The sequence below is a fragment of the Ostrinia furnacalis genome, unplaced genomic scaffold, assembly GCF_004193835.3.
Source record: "Ostrinia furnacalis isolate ACB-3 unplaced genomic scaffold, ASM419383v2 OfSCF7520, whole genome shotgun sequence".
Taxonomy (NCBI): Eukaryota; Metazoa; Arthropoda; class Insecta; order Lepidoptera; family Crambidae; genus Ostrinia; species Ostrinia furnacalis.
The window spans coordinates 80,766-105,705 of NW_021137759.1; the positions used below are offsets into that span (position 1 = coordinate 80,766).

The 24,940-nt window shown below is 35.8% G+C and overlaps 1 protein-coding gene across 1 annotated transcript; it reads left to right on the forward strand.

Moving 5' to 3' along the window:
* Window positions 1-21,829: 21,829 nt before the first annotated feature.
* Window positions 21,830-24,655, forward strand: LOC114364946 (homeobox protein HMX3-like; the record flags this gene model as incomplete). The annotated part of the gene is made up of 3 exons (XM_028321302.1): window positions 21,830-21,875; window positions 23,003-23,302; window positions 24,593-24,655. Coding segments are annotated over exons 1-3 (409 nt in total), but the record flags the coding sequence as incomplete, so codon positions are not given.
* Between the last annotated feature and the right edge of the window lie 285 nt (window positions 24,656-24,940).

The following is a 24,940-nucleotide window of genomic DNA, read 5'->3' on the forward strand; positions in this document are numbered from 1 at the left end:
TTAGATTGTATTTTAATTAGTTAATTATTTCCAAGAAATTTAACGCTTTGTTTTTAGAATAACAAGTGTGGGATAGACTATAAATACACGGATCAGAGAATAAAAAGGTCTCTAAATTAGTTCAGATTTATACTGGGTGTAATTTTTATAGATCAAATAAAAAGGGTTGATTCTACTACTGAAGTGCAATTTCTTTTGCTACAGGACCATTATCAAACTGCTGATGATTTTGCATGGGGGCCTAATTTTTTTTGAGAATTTTATATCGGTCCTGCATTTGGTCTTGTAGGTAAGTAGGAATAGGAAATGTAGGAGTTGTATTCGAGTAGTAAGTATATCCATCCACCCTTTTTGTTTGAACAAGTATAAAACTCACTATGTATAAATTATAATGATGTAATTGCTGGAATTGTAGACAAATACTCAGATCTTGAAACCTTTAGTGCAATTAGCAAGAAAGTTAGCAAACTAACACGAAAGCGTTTATTTATAACATCGAACCAATTTCTGATTAAAGTCCTAGGACCAACTAGACTACAGAGGTTAAGTGCCTGAAAGCTGCATTTGATGAGATATTGGAAAATGTTGAACGATTTATTTAGTTATTTGACAATTTTATTTTCAAAACGACATCCTTAAAAAGGTTTCTGCATTCAATAGAAATGTCTATCGAAAAGATAATTTTAAAATATTGTGAAGAATAGATTTGAGGCACGAAAAACGCTGAAGTATTTGAATTGGTTTTTACATTTCATGTTGAATTTCATTTTTAAACATAAAAATAGTTTTAAAATGAAATTGCCAGTGATTGCTACTGAAGCCCTGTAGATACCTCTTAATTGAATTTTATTCGTCTATCGAAGTACAAATCCAATAGGTGCCTATGCTGCATAGTGCTATACAGACACAGTAGTAACTAGTTAGTAGGTACTACCTAAGTATTTTAGTTACTATTTTTGCTTGTTAGTACTTGTAGACAACTGACCCGAGAAGGCAAACAATCTTAAAATTGTCAAATGTTTAGGTTTCTTAAAGGTTCTATAATTTTCATTTAAAATGTTATGGCTAATGTTTACCAACACAGTTAAACAACTTTGTGTCTAGACAATTTGATTAAACGAACCACTACTGCCTTGTTTGTTACAATTTAAACTAAATTGCTGAAATCCTAAAATATCTCATTGGTTGCGGTTGATCGAACGTACAAATCGCTTCGGACAGTTAGGTTCATTCCCGCGTGTCGCTGATCGAGCAACCCCCGCCGTACATAAATTGATTGAGACATCAATGGAGAGGCTGCGGCTTGTCTGGCGTGTTAGCGGATACAGAGAGCAAAATCTTGGACTTGGGTGATTCATGGAGACACGTAGGTCAAATAATAACGAGATACCTGTATAAAATGAGAGAAAATATCATATAACATACTTACATGCATTTGAATTTTTGTAACTACACCACCGGCTTCACACCACGCATTATAATTAGGGAACTTGGCTAGTGGCTACTCAATAGATTTTTGTGCGCGGCCAAGCTGTAGAGCTTGACTAAGTCTGGAATCGCAGCAATGGAATATTTTCCATTATTGGGAAATATCTACCTCAAGCCACGTATTCCCAAGTGCCGTTCCTGAATTTTCTTAGAATGTTCAGTCGCTTACTTACCTATGTCAGTAAGAAGGTATACGAGTATGAGAGAAAGTGGTAGTGAATAAAGACGAAAATATCACTGAATTAAGTATTAATAGAATATTGCAACAATGGCAAATGTCCACAAACGTGTTGCTGTCACAAAACACAATAGCTTTTCAGGTCTCCTCAACAACACAACTCAACAGTTTTTATTACACCCGCTAAAATTGAGCCCGGAGCCGTATACCGGGTGCATTGACTGCTTGTTTACGAAGGTTCTATCCATTCTTAGAACGACTTAATGTAAAATGTCTCATTAGAGATGCATACTGATTAGGATTTATGAGCTTCTCGATCAACTCATCTATGAATTATAATGATATAATCTAAAGCTTTTACAACTTTACAACGACCTTTTTGTTTTGTGTAGGCTGTAGGTAAACAATGCTATCATGTTTAATCCACTAAGCAGAGAGATGTTTGAATAACTAATCAGATTTCTGAACTTGAGCTAGCGGAAAGGTGAAATTACGAAAACTCACATCTACAGGATGACTTTGAAATCATTGGTATCCTTTTAATATAAGACTACTCATGAGACATTGCATTCTCCAAATATGAGACAAATCCAATGAGATTTTGGTCATTATTTTACTATGTATTTGTATATTAGTGTGCTCTTTTATATTTATAGAGTTTAAAACTACTGTACAGTCAACAGTACATCAGCCTGACTGACTGTTCTGATTCGTGAGCGGCTTTCTCAGCTTCAGCAAAATTGATGTGCTGTCGTCTGTACAAGATTTTAAATATTGAAATTTTAACCCATTGGGTCTGTCTCATATTGTAGTAGAGACTTATTTTAAAATGATGCAACGATTTCAACGTCACCTGTATACAATCCGTTCGAGCTAAATGCGCATCTCGCTGAAATCCGACCGGCACACCTCGCGTTCGCCAAGTCCGTACCTACCAGCGTGTCGACGCTACGTCACGGCCTGCCAGGTGCGCAGTTAACTAGTTAGTTTCTACCCGGTTGGGGTTTGGTAGAAACCGAGCCTAAAACGGCGGATAAGCTTTACAAAAGCAGGAATCATCATCCATAATGGCCAATTAGGTCGATTCTACGATAAACAAGTATTATAAAATCCCCGCATATAAAATCAAGGTGCCAAATAAGTAGCTTTAAGAGTAAATAAATTGTAGTAGCTTTCTGTCCAAAGTGGTTGTCACTGAGCTTATGACAGTCATGGACCTATAAAAAAAGGCGGACGGAACTCGCGCTACAACAAAACTGTGACGCAAAATTTTGGCGTTTGTCTATTGTGTGAGTGAATTTAGGGATGCCATGTTAGCCAAAACATTTTACCCATTTATTTTAAGAAAAACATAGATCGGCAGATGTTACTTGGAAATGTAGACAGAATTATTCCATGCCATTTTAAAAGGATGAAAGGTGAATGCGTTGAGGTAGGCGCGAAATTTTCAATGTTCAAATTTTCTTACATTGTTTGCAAGTCAGTGTGTCAGGGTATGTACATAATGTTGATCAAAAATGATTCACGCAGTTACAAATTACGAATCTTGTGTACATTATAATCATAATCTTATGCATCATCAATATATTATTATTATCTCTGATAGATTTTTTTTAACATACAACCTGACACTGACTTGCAATCAATGTAAGAAAATTTGAATTTCGCAGTTCCACATTTTTGGGAAGGATCAAATTTGCCTATGAAAATATATCCCATTACACAGAATAAGTAATAGTACAGGTACAGAAGGATTACTCCGCAAGACGATTTAAATAAATGCGAGTCTTGCTACGACGCGATACAGTGGAATTCAGCTCGCACAGCACTACGTACCTACAATTTTATTCACCTACAAGTTTTGTCTCTTTCTATCGCGTGCCTCTGAACTCTTCTTACGCTGTTAGGGTTGCTGTCTAGTGAAAAAATAATTAATCTACTTATTTGTAATGAGGTACGTATGTAGGTAAGTATGCATTCATTATGGAAATCCTTCATAGTAGGTTAGGTTCCTATACTATCCTAAGAATTATTGATTACCTACATGGCCAACATACCTTTCAGCATCTTTGGAAAGCGAAAAAAAAAAGATAAATCCGGTAGATTACTTTTCGTTTAAACACCCGAACGCCGCACAATATTTCTTTCTCTTTATGTCCATTTTTAAATAATACTTCGATCATAGAATAATAATCATACTACTACAACGCACGCCACACGCGCCAGCGTCCTGACGAGCGCGCGCGTGACACTTGACTGATATAATACCCGCCGGCGGGGCGCTTCGCTGTAGGTAATTATCGGATGTACCGCGCGGAGTGAGCCAGGCCTGCTAGCAGTCACTCAAGTCACTATCCAATATTTTTTTAAAGTAAGAACACAAACGATACAAAGGAAATCTAATTTCGCCAAAGAATGAAACCGCTAAGCGGCATCTTCACTTAGTATGCTTCACAATGAATAATTTTTGAATGTAGAGAGATACGGAGGATCACCTTTAGAACGTACATTTTTGATTGCAGACTTTCAGAGGGTCACCTTAGGACGCTCTTTTCACGAAAATTATACACAATGCGAATACAAGCTTAAATTTAAATACTGTTTAGTACTAACCTTATTAGTTTGACCTGAGCACGGTCACTAAACTGCCAGTTCATCGCTTAATGTGGGTAGGGAAAGGAAAATCCTTTAGCATCATGACTAGAGCTTTGACCGTTGTAGGTTACTTGTAGAAAGGCCATTATTATCGCATTATGCGAGTGTTTTTTAAAGCAAAGTGGGAATTTATTATCCCATTGAATAGGAAAGTCTTTTACAAAGAGTTTTGGTCGTTAAGTCTACGCAACTATATTTAAAAGGTTGTAGGGTAGTATTACTAGGCAGGTTTTATTTTAAAACGATAGTAAATAAAATAACCTTATCTATGAAGAAGGTTAAAAATAGGACATTGAATTCATTCTTCGTGTTTGAAATTTCAGCTGTACCTACGTGTATTTGTTAAAAAAGGTAAGTAGGTATTTCTTCAATAAATTATACCTATTTAATGTACGATTGATTGCTTCTATCAACATTTGCAGGAAAATACATAAATATAGATTTCATTTCCAGAGTGAAAGTCCTTATTACCTACTTCGATTCATACTGTTTTTCAGACATATTTTAAAATAATAAATACGGTACAACAAACTTCATTAGCAAACGATGAACAGTCAGTGATTTTTTTATCGCAAGCAATTAAAATCGTCATTATACTAATAAGCAAGTTTACAAAGAATTCGTTAATTAAACAACATTCGACACTGAGCGACATTTTAAAAAGCGAAAGTAACGATCAAAGAACGATTTAGGGGATTGGTTCAGTGTGAAAATTGTTTCCATTCGTAGTTTTTAGCATTCGTTTTCGTTCAATTCTTCAAACATGTATTAAATTTATGAGTGGCTTAACCAGTGCGTACTTAGAGGTGTAAGGTAAAAAAAAGTTTTGAATAATCTTAACTGTATTTTTAAGATGGCCATCTTCAGTGTCACTAATTTATATATAATAATAATAATAATAATAATAACCCCGCAGGGCAGCTTTGTGGCGAGCTGTTGGTGAGTAGCGACACCACGGGGCCAGTTGTTAACCCGAGTGCTCCCGAGAGTCGGTCAAGACCCTCGTCTTCGGCTTGCCGAAGTGGAATCCGAGAGGGTCTGCAGGACCTTTGTAAAACCAAAAATCGCATGTCTCTATCCCTATCACAACATTTGCTATGATCGTTTGAACTAAGCCTCTCCGGGCGCGCCATTCAAAGCTTCGTTATCAACGAAACTGAAAATGGCTCGCGATTTGTAATTTTGATGAAGACAAGTTAGATTTCAAATAAAAACAAAAGATTTCGAAGAAAAATAAGCATTTTAGTTAAAATTAAAATTGTCTCTACCTGTAGCGGAGAATAATGTTGTGGCAGGCCTTTGTTCAAACGTTCATAGCAAATGTTATGATAGGGATAGAGACATGCGATTTTTGGTTTTACAAAGATAATACGATAGAGAATAATAAAAAGTAATAAAAACTACCGGTTATAGGGGCATTTTTTGGAGAAATTTATCAAATAACAAAAAAAACACGAATTTTAAAGCAGTTTTTTTTCGAAAAGTATCATTTTTTATTATTTGTTGGCTTTTTTTGTGTATTTTATGTATTTTTTTACTATTGCCTTTTATTTAGCATTATTACTGTTTTTATTTTATCAGGATATACCGCTTAGTTTAAAAGTTATTACGTTTTCTTCACAATAAGTAATTGGAAGAAAAAAAATTCTATAAAAATTTTTAAAAAAATCTCAAAAAATTTTTGACCTCTTTTTTGTCGATAAAAATAGGTCTAGTTTCATCTATTTTCATATGTACACTTCGTGACTCACACTGTATAATAACAAAAGAATTTTGAAAAAACAATAATAATAATAATAACTTTATTGACATAAAAATAAGTACAGTATAAAATTGCGAAACCCCTGACTCCTGTGCTAGGTGTATGTACCTGTGTTACAGGAGCTAAATAAAGTTATTTATCACAAATGGTAATTTTGAAAATTAATTTAACTTAACAAGCATATTAAAATTTTTTTTTTTAAATAAACTTAATAAAAATAACAATAGTATTATAAGCATGTGTGTGTGTGTAGTGTGTGTGTGTGTGTGTGTGTGTGTGTGTGTGTGTGTGTGTGTGTGTGTGAGTGATAAAGATTTAAAATTGTATCACCAGTGTGCACTACCCTTTGCTTTACGTTTATTGAACGAATCTCCCAGCTGCCACAGTGAGTGCGCGGGCTACACTGATTCGACTCATTCACAAGCTCCACACACCAGTGGCGAAAGGTACGTAAATAAATAACAAGTGTACAACACACCAGGCTATATTTTTGTTGCAAAATCACCGCTATCACGACTGAATAAGGTGTCCGAGTGTTCAGTTTTATGTGCTGTCTGTACCTATAACATATGAGTAAAGAAATAAGTACGCTACCGTAAATTGAAACATTTTTTACACGAGTTCGTTCCCTAAATTAACTTCATGGTTTTGTTTTGTGTCGGCAATTGTTTCTTTAATTTTGACAGTTGTTTTTTATGAAAATAAAAGAAAAAAGTGATTTATTTTTAATTTTTAATGTCAACGGCAATGTTTCGTTCACTGTGTTCATAGTCGAGTCGAGAATTAACAATGAATAAAAAAAATACAGAAACTGTATGAAGAATGCGACTATTATTCATTTTTATTGTCAACTAGCTGACCCGGCGAACTTCGTACCGCCTTAGCGTAGAGATTTTCTTGATATTTTTTTCCGTAAAAACCTTGTACAGAGTATTAGAAAACTACAAAAAAAAAACAGCCAAATCGGTCAGGCCGTTTTCAGGTTATGTCGTGACAACGGAAAACGGGTTTCATTTTTATATATATAGATAGTTTACAGGCATTTTACGACCACGTCTTAGCCGGCTAGTATGTATTATGTTTCAAGCGAATACTTAGCATCATGTTTCCTGTTTTACGAACTAGATATTTAACTTACAAATCAAAGTACCTCGGCAAAGTTATTGCTTCCATTTCAGGTTCATTTATTATGTTTGTTCGACAAGTTCCCTCGTTGGTTAGGTTTTATTGGCGATCAAGCTGTAAAGAGATTTAGGAATGATTGAATAGCGAATCAGTGTAATCGAAAAGGTTAGCTAAAAATATTCAAAATTGCCAATAACTCACATAAAGGGACATGAAAATAAACCATCTTTTTCACTTACATAAATCATTGTATGTACATATAGGTACCTACACTCTGTGTGAACAGCACCATCTCTTTCTATTGGATTCCTTATTGTTATCTTGCTATTCTATTACAAAAGTCGTAGGTGTCACCAATCATTTTATACTGCGGTATACGCCTCAATGGCTAAAGTGTGATTTCTCTGTCTTTTGTGCTACAAAGCCAACGCGCGCGCGGTTAGCAACAAAAATATCTAACAAATAATTTTCTACGTACGAGTACAAGAATACCGAGTTTATTTGAATTTATTGACTTATTATGTATGTTCAGAATTATTTCGAAATTCAATTAACAATTAGAACTTTTGTGCTTTGTACATTTTTCTCGATTTACGCAAGTAGTAACAGGTATTTTTTTTTGCAAAAATATTGTTGGCTAGCAAAAGACCGGTAAAGTAATTCATTAAAATAAGAAAAGAAAATTCATTTGTAAAAATTACACGAAAAATAAAATACAGTTCATTGACTTGGTATCATCATTGATCCGCAAATAATTTCTTCGGATTCATGAGTAACTTAACTTTTTTAATTTCAGCAGATGAATGGGAATGACAACCCAACAGAATCTTGAAATTAATTCTACATTTATTTATAAGTTTTCCATCGGTAATAGGTAAAGTTTATATTTATATAATCGGTTTACTTAGTTCCGGAAGACAAATAAACATTTAACTTTTTATCTAACGGTTAAGATAAACTTGTGACATGGCAATGATAAGTATTTACCTACTCATCAATAGGATAATTCAAACAGTATCAGTCCCTTAGTCCAGTCAATAAAGCATTATAGATGGAAAACTGTAGAACACAATTTCTGACTTCAGGACTTTATTTAGACTAGTTAGGAGGTGAACATAGCAAAAGTCCCCGCCCTTAGCCCTTGAGCCGGCGGGGAGAGGGGGGTTTAAAGGTGCCACTTTTCGGTTTTTCGCTTAATTCTCGGAAACTATGCGTCCTAGTGACATGACTACTTTGAACCAAAAAAAGCATATTCAATTTGCTACAGGTGAGATCGACAAGTTTTTCTATAAATTGTATAGTTTTCGCGGCATCTGCTCTAGAAAGTCTGTAATATTGGAAATTTTATTTTTGTCTTACATGTTCCCATCAGGAGAAAATCGACTAAGTCAACATTGAGCAATCATTCTAGACATGCGGGAGCATGTTAAGCCTAGTTCCTGCGAGGGGACTACACCGTGCGTATATTTAGACGAATCACTTTGAGCCACTTTTGACTCCTCATCACTCAAAAACTACTGTGTAAAAGACAATGCCGGAAATTGGCGTCTTTTTTATTTCGCGCGGCCATCGACCAAACTTTGTTTTTTGATTACAAAATAGTGTAATAAACCAAACTTACTATGGCATGTATACCTCTAAACTCAGTCTGAACTGAGTTACGAGCATTAGAAGTTTGATGATTTTCATACTAGATTTGCTTTTTGCGCGCTAAGTTTTGTAAGAAATTGCAACAAAATAGTGAGATTGTATGTGTAAACAAACAATACCATCCATTAAAGGCTCCAGACATCAGTATGGAGCAGAATCAGCGCAATAAAAAAATAGCGCCATATTTTGTTGCAATTTCTTACAAAACTTGCGCACAAAAAGCAAATCTAGTATAAAAATCATCAAACTTCTAATGCTCGTAACTCAGTTCAGACTGAGTTTAGAGGTATACATGACATAGTAAGTTTGGTTTATTACACTATTTTGTAATCAAAAAACAAAGTTTGGTCGATGGCCGCGCGAAAAAAAAAAGACGCCACTTTCCATACAAAATCTGGCATTGCCATTTGGCTCATGTGTTGAGACTTGCAAGATATACATCAGTTTTAAATTTTATAAATATGCCTCAAACGGTTCTTTAGATATTGACGTCCAAAAATCTACATGTCTGACCAATAGACCAAATTCCAACCACTTCCAGATGACCTCGAAGGTTCAAATTTGGCATCCAGAAAGGTAGTTATGTAAATACAAAGGAACAAATAAAAAACCAGTAAATTTTAACATTTCACATGTGATAGATAGATTTTAGTGCTCTAAATATCGATTTTTGAACGTCAATACCTAAATAACCGTTTGAGGTATATTTATGAAATTTGAAGCTGATGTATATCTTGCAAGTCTCAATACATGAGCCAAATTTGAAGTGTTAATGCACAGTAGTTTTTGAATGATGAGGAGTCAAAAGTGGCTCTAATTGGTTCGTCTAAATATACGCACGGTGCAGTCCCCTCCATGGAACTAGGCTTAACATGCTCCCGCATGTCTATAGTGTTTGCTCAATGTTGATTTAGTCGATTTTCTCCTGATGGGAACATGTAAGACAAAAATAAAATTTCCAATTTTACAGACCTTCTGGAGCAGATGCCGCAAAAACTATACAAGATATAGAAAAACTTGACGGTCTCACCTGTAGCAAATTGAATAAGCTTTTTTTGGTTCATAGTTGTCGTGTCACTAGGACGCATAGTTTCCGAGGATTAAGCGAAAAACCGAAAAGTGGTACCTTTAAACCCCCCTCTCCCCGCCGGCTCAAGGGCTAAGGGCGGGGACTTTTGCTATGTTCACCACCTAACTAGGCTAAATAAAGTCCCGAGGTCAGAAATTGTGTTCCACGGTTTTCTCTCTACACCGTCGTTAAGGCATTCATTGACTGGACTACCTGTGATCAAAACAATAAACAAGATTCTATGCTAATCGTTTAACGTCAATTTCTGTAATAGTAATCAAAAATAAGTTTGGAACTTACATTATAGGTTAGGTAGGTACTTAGGTACGCACTTAGTTACCAATGTAAGGTAGCTGTGTGCTAAATTGGTCTTTAAAGTGTTAATGGGATGGACGTAGTGTCGAGGTGTTATTTTCCATGGGATTCATTTAAATACCACCCTCTTTCCAGGAAAAAATAACTCAATGTTATGTTTAAATTTACATTAATTTAAAAATGGCGCGTGACACTTTTTGCGTGCACCATGCTTAACCACAGATTATACAGGGTGTGACTTCAAAGAGGTTGATTTACACATAGCCTATTAAACATATAACTTTTTTTTTAATTTTGACAAACCTTTTTCGTGTAAGTTAAGCACTTTTTTAAGATGTTTTTTAAATATAGACTGTACCTACATGAAGAAAACAGTGTAACCAGCTGAATAAATAAAATAATTGAATACGCTTAATTCTTATCACTTTAGAGCACTATTTGTTTTATTATGTGGAGAAATACTAAAGGTATAAAGCAATAAAACGTCGGTGTTTATTGTAATAAAGTTAAATTGTAGGTAATGTACTGATTAGTAGATATTCATACTTTACCTATCTTGTTAAATTAATCCTTAAGGCGAATCGAAAGATGATTTCGATTGCATGTAATCTTACCTTTTATGTTTATATGAAGTGAGTTTAATTTCAAAAATTAAATTGCGTGATAAATTAATAAAATTGCGACCTTAATAACTGGTTTGAACTATTATAAATATTTATTTATTTTATTTCGAATTTCGATTATCATAAATCCAACATATCCGGCCAGTGTGTTGTTTATAACTATTAACTTGTGAAAACTCATTTTAAAAAAAGTCTAAACAGGATTTTTTATTGTGAATTTTTTTAACTTTAAATTTTAGTCATGAAAACATGAAAATGTACTGTTATTAATCAAGTAGATGCTTTATAATGATTTTAAATAATTTTCCGTCCAAGAGTCGTCCCTCTCTGGTGCTAAAAATTCAGATTAAAGTATGTTTTTGTACAGAAAGATATTGTGCTATGAATACATAAAATGTCCTTTCAAGGTATAAGATGAGGAGCCGCTAACCGCCCACCGCATTGTACGCAGTCTTGCCTACGCAGTCGCCGCTTGATTAATTTCAATTTCACAGTTAAATAATTTTTTCTTGCTCTTTATGAAATTGATTGTATATTCAGTAAGAAAGTTACATTTCGTGCTTCAGTTACGAGACTATTCCCCTCGTAATTAGCCTCTCGTTCCCACCGCTGCAACTCCTGTGTAGCCAGGATCTACACCAAAAAACCCAACCAGTGAAGGTCAAGTTTGTCCTGGGGGAAAGTTAAACTGTCATGCACGTGTATTTACCGACGACACTTCACATTAGATTAAACATTTTTGTTGCAAAACAGCACTTATTACCACAGCATAGGTAGATGCTACAGTGTTTAGGTTGATGTGCTGTCGTCTTTAACTGTCGGCCGTTTGGTGTAGTGGTTCTAAAACGGACTATTGTGCCGAGAGGTCCCGGGTTCCATTCCGGGCCGGGCAGAAATTGAAATGAAGAATTTTAATTTCTGTGACGGGTCTGGGTGTTACTATGTACCTACTTAAATGTATGTATGTTTTTAAAACAAGTATATAGCACCCATAACACATGCATATTAGCTGCTTACTTATTGGGGCTAGATAGCGCTGTGTGAAATTGTCTAAAGATATTTAATTAACTAACAATAGTCCTGGCACGCACGGATTTTGAGCGCTGAGAGAAAAATGCGCAGAAAGTTTTGTTCATAGCTGGGCACCGTTAATCAAATAGTTAACTTCGTTAATCGTTAAACCGTTAATAAAAAAATTAACTTCGTTAAACGTTAAAACGTTACATTTCGCAAGACTTAACGCAAGTTAACGTTAATCGTTAATCCGTTAACACATGATAATAAAACGAAAAAAATTATTGTATGCAAGGTTCAAATAATTTAGAAAGCTTGTATCGCGCATGGAATTTATTCCTCTTTTATGTTTGCGCTACAAGCTTTCGAAATTATTTGAACCTTGCATAAGTACAATTATTTTTTTCGTTTTAGTACAACTGCATTTCAGAATAAAAGCTTGTTTTTAAAAAAGTTTAAAACACTTTTTAGTAGTATCTCAATCTCAGAGCCTTGGTTAAATTACAATACAATTTAGCACCAAAGTGCTCGAAAAGACAAATCCAGCAAACCCAAACTCGATAAGTTTCCACAGTTTCGTTTAGGAATTCCTATGGCCACCTCCTGACTCTATCATCAGGACCCTGGACATAATCTAATACTAAATAAGTGCTCGAAAAGACAAATCCAACGAACCCAAATTCGATGCGATGACGCCGTTTCATTTAGGAGTTCCTATGGCCCTGTTTTACCCGTGGTCCCCCCAACATGTCCCCCTGGTGGGTCCACGGGTAATTTTTTTTACCCGTTGTCCCACCGTTCTGAACAGTGTTTGCCGGTGGGTCTACGGGTAATTTATTTTAACCATGGTCCCACTGCACAAAGTGGCAAACATTGAATGTCACCTATTTATTAGGTATCTATAATTATAAAAAAAATCTATAATTAATTAGAAAATACTTATAATTATAGGTACGTACGGCACCATAGATTTATAAGACTTATTCCTAAGTTCATATTTATTTGAGAATAAAGGATACATCGAAATTAATAATTGCAAGAACATTTTTTAAAATATCTTCACATCGCACATGTGGGTTAAAGTCGCTCATATACTTGGCGTTTGCTATTTCATCCCAGACATCAGTTCACATAAATCCACAGTCATTGGTGAGATTTCCTTGTTATTTATCTACACTATGCTTCATGAGGTGACATGCAATGTTTGCCACTTTGTGCGGTGGGCCCATGGTTAAAATAAATTACCTGGGGACATGTTGGTGGGACCACGGGTAAAAGAGGCCGTCATTAGTGATCTGGTTACAAAAACTGTTGTTTTGGGTTCTGGAAGTTCTGGAAGCCCGAACGTACTTGTCAGAACGCGTTTTTCTAGCGTTTTTCAGCGTGCCTGCTATATTTTTTTGGTAAATAGTAGGTACTGGATTAACGATTAACGGACTTAGGATAATTTAACGGAAGTTAACGAGTCCGTTAACATTTTTTAAAGTTAACTTAAAAGTTAATCCGTTAATAGAAATGTTAACTTCGTTAATTAACGATTAACGGATTAACGAGTTAATGCCCAGCTATGGTTTTGTTGATGCTGTTTTCATTTGCAAACCTACACAACTTTAGTTACAAAAATATATTAAATGAATAAATAATTTATTTCAACGAATCGTTTACGTAAGCCCACATTATAAACTTCCACCCTTCAGACCTTTTTGCGAGAATAAACTCTTTTATGATTTCCTTCTCAAACATCTAACCTAAGTATTTTTGTATACCCATTAATAATTAAATTATGTATTTCAGTGGCATATGTATGTATGTAAAGTATGCATATGTATGTATGTAAAGTACCTAGGTAACCGATACTTTAAGATACATTATGTAATACGCACACTCTTTCCAGAAAAAAAAGAGTAGGTACAAAATTGAAACGGTACTAATCAGGCGGTCTTCCAGAAAACGGTAACACACTTAGAAGTTTTCTATCTTTTATAACGTAAGCAATGAAACAAACTGCCTGTAAATTGGTATTCGTGACGTCATCGGCTGTTTTATGGGCCAGCGTTTGCTTATCAGTCTTGTTTTGGAGGTTAAGGTTAGGATAGTCGTAGCGAACACGGAATACATAATTTATTTTGCTTCGAAATTCTACGGTACAAGGAAAAATATTGTTCTGAAAAGAACAAGCGAGCGACTACGCTGTTCTAAAGTAGAGGTAGAGGTAAAACTATTTTTCAGGATCTAGGTATGTTAGGATAAAAAAAGATGCCGTAGAATTTGAATTAGGTAATGTGATTTACATCTTTAATTTTCTCCAGTCCATTAGGCCTCAGATGCGCGCCACGATAAGCAGTTATCAGGCCATTTTATCGATTTTGCTCATACATTTTGACGTCGATAAAAGTTATCATGGCGCGCATCTTAGGCCTACATGTGTTGTTGTGATCCCCGCATATAAGACTTATACAGTGTGAGTCACGTTAAAGTGTACATATCAAAATAGATGAAACTAGAACTATTTTTATCGACAAAAAAGTGGTAAAAATTTTTTTGAGATTTGTTTTTATTTTTTTATAGAATTTTTTTTCTTTCAAGTACTTATTGTAAAGAAAACGTAATAACTTTTAAACTAAGAGGTATATCCTGATAAAATAAAAACAGTAATAATGCTAAATAACAGACGATACTAAAAAATACATAAAATACTCAGAAAATGCCAACAAAAAATAAAAAATTATACTTTTTGAAAAAAATTTGCTTTAAAATTTGTGTTTTTTTGGTTATTTGATAAATTTCTCCAAAAAATGCCCCTATAAAAGGTGATTTTTATTACTTTGAATTATTCTCTATCGTATTGCCTTTGTAAAACCAAAAATCGCATGTCTCTATCCCTATCACAACATTTGCTATGATCGTTTGAACTAAGCCTCTCCGGGCGCGCCATTCAACGCTTCGTTAACAACGAAACTGAAAATGGCTCTAGATTTGTAATTTTGATAAAGACAAGTTAGATTTCAAGTAAAAACAAAAGATTTTGAAGTAAAATAAGCATTTTAGTTAAAATTAAAATTGTCCCTACCTGTAGAGGAGAATAATGTTGTGGTAGGCCTTTGTTCAAACTATCATAGCAAATGTTGTGATAGGGATAGAGACATGCAATTTTTGGTTTTACAAAGGTAATACGATAGAGAATAATACAAAACAATAAAAACCACCTGTTATAGGGGCATATTTTGGAGAAATTTATCAAATAACCAAAAAAACACGAATTTTTAAGCAGATTTTTTTCAAAAAGTATCATTTTTTATTATTTGTTGGCATTTTTTGTGTATTTTATGTATTTTTTTAGTATTGCCTGTTATTTAGCATTATCACTGTTTTTATTTTATCAGGATATACCGCTTAGTTTAAAAGTTATTACGTTTTCTTTACAATACGTAATTGGAAGAAAAAAAATTCTATAAAAAAATAAAAAAAAATCTCAAAAATTTTTTGACCTCTTTTTTGTCGATAAAAATAGGTCTAGTTTCATCTATTTTCATATGTACACTTTAACGTGACTCACACTGTATTATAAGTAGGCCAAAAGATGAGCGGTCTTATACAATCAAGAAGAAATAATATCATACTGCTCAGAGGTGGAATTGTGTAAAGCAATCGTAATCATTTGACAGTCAAAACGTTTGACAGAATAATCGTACGTTATGAACTGTCAAATGATTACGATTGCTTTACACAATTCCACCTCTGGTTATTGATTGATGACCATGACAATAAGGGCAATTTTCCTTTGCAACTCACCAGATAATAATTGTTGACGTGGATTGCACTTTTAAAAACTCGTTCTTTCTTTTTCGTCCCTAACGATGCCATTTTCCAACACGCCCTCGCAATTTTAAAAGTCCATTTCTCGAAATATGAATGGATGGATTTTATTGCACAACACCACAAAAATTGACGAATAAAATAAATACAACATAGGAACTACACAATGTAGACGGGATTATCACTGCAAGCGATCTATACCAGACAATAGAAAACAATTGGAATATGTAGGTACTCGTACTAGAAATCATAATAATAATTAAGTAATTCCTTTCAATAATAAGAATAAAATAGAATAACTTTATTGCGGTAAATGTGGCGCATTACGATGTGTAAGACCTACATCAAGAAAGCCATATTTCTGAATAGAACTGGAGATATAACAATTCAAAATCTTTATATGAGTAAGTTGTAATGTCCCTTTTCAGAGCACTTATACTCGTACTTGACCCAATTTTACTAGACTTTAGGGCCTGTACACAGAATGTTTTAAGCGTCGATGCGTGTTTGTAGCGATACAGATGCGATTTACATGCAAATCGAACACAGACTGTAGAGTAGACCTTTGTAGGAAAATAGCGCGTTACTAAAACGCCGGTGTGCACAGGTTCTAAGGGTCTATGCACACGTTTTATGAGCCCGCCGTCGACAAGCGTTTGTAGTGATACCGACCGACGACGACGACACATGAAACTCGAACCTAATTTATAGATGTTTGTAAGAAAAGTTGAAAAGTTTGTTGGCCCTAAGACCAACAACCTTGACTGTTTAGGGGTTCCCGGGATAAATTCGGTCAAAAACTAGGACGCAAGACATCTATTAAAATGTTCTAGTTCGTTCGTTTCAGCCAAATGACGTCCACTGCCGGACAAAAGCCGCTCTCAAGGATTTCCATAACGACTGATCCTGCGCTGCCCGTATCCAGGGTCTTCAGTGACCACCAGATCGTCGATCCACCCATCTTATACCAAATGTCTAACCTGTGAGAAGAGATGCTCCACAAAATGGGCCTAACTACGGATGACAGTTGTCGAGCGTGTGGAGAACATGCGGAGTCCATGAAACACCTACTGTGCGAATGCGACGCGCTAGCTAGAACTAGAATGGGGGTCGGCTTATCCGACACCAGAAGAATATAGGTCCTTCTCACCCAAGCACCTGATTCACTATATGGATAGAATCTTTGCGGATGAGGGGGGATAAAGGTATAGGGAAGCACAATAGATCCCAATGGGTCGACGTGCATTGCGCCCATGCTCGGTCCTAAATAAGATAAGATAACCTGTAGAGATGAGGATCTTGACACACCGATGCTGGTTACGCTACATACCTACCTTCCAAGTGCTTCCCCGTAGCACCGCCCCACACTGGGAGGGAAGATAAAACGGGTCTGATACTATGCTACATTCCTACCTTCTAAGTGTTTACCACCTAGTGGGGGGCCACCCATAAGGTGGACCGACGACATCATAAATGAAGGCGCTGGACGCAGGCTGCTACCAACCGGGCAACATGGGAAGCATTGGGGGAGGCTTATGTTCAGCAGTGGACGTCCAATGGCTGAGATGATGATGATGGGGGGTCTGCCCTGCCACGCTACGTCTTCCGGCCCGTGGTCGACTCGAAACTATTCTGCCCCAACTAAAATCTTCTAAAGTATAAATTACCTTACCAGATGAGCAACGAAGTGACAGCTGTCGGCGAGGCGGCGCTGCTGCGGCGCGCGTGCGACACGTTTGCGACTCGCTTCGGGCGCGCGCCGGCCGCGGCTGCGTGCGCGCCGGGCAGGGCCAACCTCATGGGCGATCACGTGGATTATTGTGAGGGCTTCGTGCTGCCTGTGGTCAGTATCATCATTATTATTTTTAAGGCTGGTTTTGTAGCGATCAGAAAATTTTTTTTGCTATTAGACGAAAAAAAAAATATTTATATATTCTACGAGAGTGCCCATCGTGCGAGACTTTGCTCTAAGGTTGCAATTGTGACATGACCTTATTCTACAGTGATGCCAACTTGTGAGGGCAAATTCGATAGCCCTTATTGAGGGGTAGTTCTACTAGGCGGGTGCAGTGCGGATTAATAGAGTGTGACGCGCCCCGCGACGCATCGACAGCCCTAGCACCGAGCGCAGAGATTTTGACAACCCTACGGCTGCGCGGCCGCACGCCGCACGGACCGAGCTAATATAAGAGACGGCGGCGACCGCGGGCGCCTAGCATTCGCTCGGGAGCCATTGCAACAGCCAGACGTTCGCGCGCGCGTCTATCGTTCCCTCGGCTGCATTGCACAGAGTCCCTAGCGAATAGCTATCCACATTGTTCCTTACTAACCCTAACTGTTCGACTCTGGCTTGATCCGATACCTCGTCATTAATCCGCGGCTTNTCCGTAAAAACGTATGATAATTACTATGATATAAGTCAAAAGAAGCTATAACAATAAATTATATGACTAAAATCATTTCGAAATCTGCCAAATTCTCGATTTCTGCATGAAAAATGTGACAACGCTCTTAAAGAGTGTACCTACTTTGCACATGTATATGTCGTTGTAGACTTTTGCAATGCCGCATTTTATTTGCAATATATTACTTAGATAATAGGCCTCCAAAAATATCTACAGAAGCGAGTGAGGTGATATGAACCCATAAGAACCGTCAAAGATGAATCAATCACTATACCTGATGGTAGCTGAAATGGAACTGTAGCCCCACGAAATAAGACTCACAACAACTCATGACAAATGACACTTGTTAAAGGTTAACTAAACTCGTAATAACATCACGTCATGTCATATCCTCGTGAATGAGAGCTGCATGAACGGGCTGACCAGTGTTGCCAAGAGTCGGAGCCAAGTATTTTAATTGCCAGCTTTGAGGCCGAATTAATAGCAATGGTTCGCAATTACAGTGACTGATATAAGTTTGATTGCAGATATGTTAGCGATGGGTTCTGCCAAAAGTATTATAGCTCTAGCATTATAGTATACTTTATAGGGTCTTTTGATTCAAACTTGCTAGCTAATATGATCTAGTTTAATACATGGATTAATTGTGATTTGATTTGATTTATTTATGGAGAGGCCATTTTATAAAAGTAAGTCCTCAAAATATGTGTGTCTACTTTGTCTGCTGTTACACTTAAACACTTAAAGGCGTTATAATATGGGACGAAAAGTATGGATGGGTTTCATTAGTTAGGTAAGTAGGCATAGTTTATGCTTTAGGAAAGAAATAAAGATGGGGATGAGGGTCGCGCATCGACAATTTGTGCGCGCCCGTAGCAGGCTTCGGTGATTCGGTATCAAAAAGCAAATGCTAGATCATAGTAAATACAAGTACAATCTAGATGACCGACCTTTGATTAAGAAACTATGCAAAAATATGCTAGTTTTATCCGCTTTCCTTGATTTGCTTTGCTTTCCTTGTAATTTTCATTCAGAATCCCAATTCAAAGCGTCAAACCAATAAATAAGACTGGTACTCAATTATGATTAACAGTCAAACCTGCCGTCACTTAGCATAATTTTAGATTCAAGCATCAAACCCGCTAATCGCTCTATAAATTCCGGCTAGGAAGCGACTTTGAAGTCGCTGCGGGCAGCTTTATTGAGCTACACATTGTTTTGTTTTAACGCATTATTTATGGCCTGTTATTGAGTGGGCGATGTCCTATAAAGAGAGAGTTTGTCTATGGCTTATACTACATAAACTAGATATTTTGTACGTGTATTGGGAATTTCTCTTTTATAAGATTCTGTAGATAAACTTTTCTTATGTGAATTCCACAACAGACCCCTGGAAACCGTGCGGAAAAGTAGATTTAAAAAAAATTGAAATGGGGATAAGATTTTAAACTTTCGCGTTCCATTTCAATTAAAATAGTAAGACACGAGTCTTAACGCGACGTTTATTAATGAGCTGTTATAGATGACCCACGCTGAACTGTCCCGCCAAACTCAATGACAGGGGGGCGCTACCATCGTTCAACTATATGGTTTCCAACATGGCAAAAATCTGAACCAGCGATCCGGTATTGACGGTGGCGCCCCACTGTCAATGTCATCGACAGGACAGTCCAGTATTTTGGAACTATACATTATGTACTCACGGCTTGACGTTTCGGTTTACTATTTTAATTGAAATGGAGATAAATTGTTTTAAGTAAGTAGTTGAATGTTACATGCAATCAAGGGTGTTAGCTTGTATCTCTTCTTAAAGATTGTATGTTTTGCACCTGAAATCATTGATTCATTCGGAATGTTGAAAAACGAGGCTCTAAAATCTTAGATGCATTCCAAATGCTCGAGTCCGTAAAAATCCAAATGTTTTCCGGAAGTTTTCAGGTATCTTTCCGGGTGCTTAACGTAGCCCAAAATATTAATTTAAAGCCAAACAATTACAAAATAGATTTTAATCGTGCCAACACCCTGACGTAACACAGCCGCCATTTCTTGTTCACAGACTGATACATCAGTTTGCTTACAGATATTTAATTTCCAGCAATTTGACCATTACAGCATAAAGAACTACCTACTTTTCACACAAAGTATATCAATCAAATAGGACGTGTGAATCATAACATTTGACGAGCACAAAATTGAACAAGCCAATACAATCCATTAAATGTGTTTACTAAGCGCTATTGAAGCTTCAATTACCATAGGTAGTGGTTACAAAACGCTAAGTCGTAAATTCTTGGTAATTAACTCCTACAGGAGAAATGTTTCTCACGTTTGTGATTTGTGTTATCTGTGGTACTATGAAAAGGCTTGTCATGTGTTTTTAGAATTCAATTTGACACTGGCAGGAGAAAGGAAAACATAAAAAACTTTATTAATACTTTTTCCTAACGTTTCAACTTTGATATACTATTTTAGGTAGATTATATTATATTTTTTCCTTTTTTCTTGCGTAATATAGCATACAGATTATATCCTAAATTCCCTCGGAATTAAAATGCATACTTACCTTATGTTTCAGGATCGAGAAATTAAGGCAGAAAAAAAACACTAGTTAGTATTTCCAATAAAATTACTCATTAATACTTTTAATTACGTTTATCATGCCATATAATAAATTTTAAAGCTCTAAAGTCTTTAACCTGTAAGATTTAAATTGTAAAGGTAGTAGCGCATCTACGTGATGAATTTACAATCGCACGTATTAACTGTCATTTGATTAGGAGGCCCTTTAATTAATGTCATGACCATGTTCATTTGTTTTTAGGTCTGTCAAACATTAAAGTAGGTTTAAAGAACTTTATTCTCATAACAAATTTACATTTCACTTATAATGAGATACTAAAATATTTAATAAATAAATAAGTTACAAATTAGCCACTGGTACTAGTAGCTGCTAGCCTGCTATGTGTATCTTAAGTTTCTTTTTAAAAATATGTAAACTTTCACAATCCTTCAAGTCGTCAGGCAAACTGTTGAATAGCTGTGCTCCCTCAAACAGTACAGTTTTTGTTCCGTAATTGGTCCTTGGCGTTATTGTTTTGAGTTTAAATTTATTTCTTAAGTTATGTGTATTACTCTTTATGTTTATTTCTATATTAGTTAAAGTAGACAAAGCAAATATTAAGTAAAGAGAAATATTTAAGGCCAAAATTTCTAATTACAGCCAGCAAATTCAAGCTCTCTAATTACAAAGCTGTATTAGTTTCAATTGATATTATGACTCATAGATTACTGAATGGCTTAGTCACAAAGTTTCGCTATAATAATTGTAATATAATATGTCAAGAATCGTAACTAAAAACTTACGTACCCGTGTAACATAAATTTCTAATTTAGCAGTACAATCACTAGCAAAAAGTGTGACCTATTATTACGATTTAATAAGGTTTAAGTTCCAATTAAAATCATGTACATTTTTGCATATAACTATACAATATAATATGTACCTATTACATCTACAAGCATTCTCGGAAACACTTCAGTATAGCAAATCACATAAATTCTAATACGAAATCGTTTCCGAGCTGCATTATTTATAGTCCGACTATTTAACGGCTAGTCACTTTAATTGGGAGTTTTGCTTTGACGATTATACGCCAAAGATAAATCTGTTATTGTGTCTGTTTACTTTAAATTTAATCTTGGGATTATAGAGCTAGAGTTTAATTTTGAATGGATCCAATTCCAGGTTTATTTAGGTCTATCAAAGACTGCTATGGTAATAAAGTAAGGATCGCGACGCGTGCGCAGCCTCTTTGAACTCAGCTGTCATTGGTAAATGGATATCTGACTCATTGCTTTCATTGAATTTGATTTGTTATAGTTCAAGGTAATGTGAAAAAGGAACTTTAGGATTTACTTAATTAGGTTTTAAATCATTTGGATACCCAATTTTATTTTTAGAGTCACGAAGATTAGATAGTTTCTTGATTTAGGTAGAACAGTGCCTAAAAAGATAAGGCTTATCAAAACGCGTATATCTTGGATTTCATAAAATATCCCCCAATCCCATTGGAGACTTAGGTCCCTTCTTAAGTTAAGTTAAAGGGCGTAGATCTCAAGATTTAATGTTAGTTCATCCGTTTTGCATACATGATTTTAATAAATATTGAAAGCTAATGGTGTTTTTAAAGAGCTGGCTAGAATTCCATTACAGAGGTAGCACAATACTGTCGTATCTTAGTGGTTTGTTTAAGGTGCAGTTTTGCAACAAAAAGTGATCTAATATGCTGTCGACTGTACCAGATCTGTCAAAATCTTATTCTTCTTCCTCTTTGAGATCATTATCTACACTCGGCATCAAATAAATCGCACCTCCCGCGACAAGCACTTATCAAACGTATGCATCCCCACTTCCCACCAACATTGGTACCATTTGAAAGCCTAGTTCTAAACTTCATTTCATTAAAGGAAAGGTTTTTACCCCAAAAATGTGTCTTTAAAAGGATCCAGAGTCACTTCTTCAAAAAATAGGTAGTTATGCCATAGCCCTTTTTTATGACTATAAAACTGTTAAGTTGGTATTAATCGCTATCCATTTGTTAAAGAGGACACGTGAGATCTTTCCTTGGTTTTATAACCATAAAAAATGGTCTAATTGATCCCAGAGGTGAGCCCAAAGTGAGGTCTATTTTCAAGTCACATTTATGGTATATGTTAATCATTTATTTAGAAATGAAATGTATTTTTCTTTGAGGATATTTATTGTGCTTTCAAATAACACCAATATTGTTGGGGTACCATAATTGTGTCAGAAGAAAATCTTTAAAGTTCGCGTCGCGGAAGGTGCGGTTTATTTGATGTTGAGTGTATTATATTTCCCTTTAACATTCCTCTCTCTTCCAGATCCATCGAAACTAATAAAGAGAAAGAAATCCACCGAAGATGTCCGCTCTCCTTTGGGAGGAGAGGGCTCTCTCACCAGCGAGGAAGGAGAGGATCCAGGAGTCGGCAGACGGAAGAAAGCCAGGACTACCTTCACTGGGAGACAGATCTTCGAGCTGGAGAAGCTGTTTGAAGTGAAGAAGTACCTCTCTTCAGGAGAGAGAGCTGATATGGCGAAGCTGCTGAATGTTACTGAAACTCAGGTATGTAAAATTTTTGTTTTCTGTTCCCGAAGCTCGAACAAATATCGGTTTTGTTTAGGTTTGGCAATTTTTATTTTGGGTGAAAAAACAGCGCCGCGATGATGGTTTTATAAGGAACGTGCTTGAATAGATTTAGCGGCCGCCCGTGACTGTACGCGTGGATCCCGTTTTATCCCATTAGGGGAGGAGTTTCGTAAATTCAGTTCTTAGCAGATGTCTACACCCTATAAGGACCTACGATTACTATACGATTAGGAGAGTCATTCGTGCTTAGGACACGGATAACGGGACTATTACCATCTCTCGTTTCCACCGCTGTAACTCCTGTATAACCAGGATCTACAGTTTGAACGCCAATAATAACCAGGGGAAAAGTTAAACTGTCATTGGAACCGCAAAGAAATTATTCAGAATAACATAGGAGGAGTTTGAATTTAAAGTTTATCTTCCATGGATAGAATGGTTTTTTTTTTGTTTAGAGATATTATTTAAAAACAATTGCCCATTCCATTTCCAAGAGTGTCACCAGATACTGACAAGTACTACAATGAAAATGAAATAAAAGCCTACGATTTTCATAATAAAAGCTGATTGTGCCAAATAATAATTTAATTCCACTTTTTAACTCTTGATTTGTGTGAAACAAAAACGAGTTAATTAATTTAATTAATCCCAGTTTTAATTGTTTTTCGTGATACTGTGTAAAGATCTGATTTCAATATCAAATGTTTTCGAGTGGTTCAACAATCCGTGAAATCGGGAGGTCGGATTAATATTGTAACACGATTTATTTTTGTATACGAATGAAGGAAATAAGTTTTCCTAAAAACTCTCTATTACTCTTCATGTCTACTGTTAACAGTTTATTTATTATTTAAAGACAGCTAACAAGACATACACAATCAAGTGGAAAGATACATTGAAATTAAAATCTAAAATTTAACTTGAGAATTTAATTCAAGCCAGGAATCCAGCATATCAACTGCCTGTCTCAGAGAATAGTAACTGAAGGTTAGAATATACTTTATTGCAGTTTGATATCAGACCGCTCTGACTGAAATCTACATATAAGCTATGAGTTTGCTCTAAGATAAAAGAGAAGAGAAAGTCATTCAATATTTATGAAAAAGCAATATTGAGTGCATTTTAAAATCTGGCCCCCACTATCCAGTATTTAAACTTCTGCCCACACTTCATCCTCAAAAATAAAACTGTCACAGAGAAAACAAATTGTTTAATGGGTCGTCACATCATTAACAGCGGATTGTTGTAGCCGTTCCACGAAACGACCGGGAAATTAACGTTTTAAAGTGTAACCCGTAAGTCGTTCTTGTTATTCTTCATTTAGGGGATTTAAGTTACAAGCGGGAGATGGAGATGAGGGCTGTCGTTTTGTCAGTTAGCATCACTGGTGAGTGACAGGATCTTACTCTATTTTGGCGCCATCCTGGTGAGTCTAAGAGCTTCTAAAGATAGGTAAGCTTCTTCTAAGTCTTCCTAACGCTTTAGCACTCACCAATTGGCGTCACTATATTGGCCACTAGCAAGTGACAAAGTGGTAGAGCAAAAAAAGAATGATACTTTGATAAGGCTCCATAAGAGCATTTGACGATTTGTAAGTACTAATTTAATTAGTCTGCACAAATAAGATAATTTTTATTTTGATTTTGACAAGACCTTACTCTATAGTGGCGCC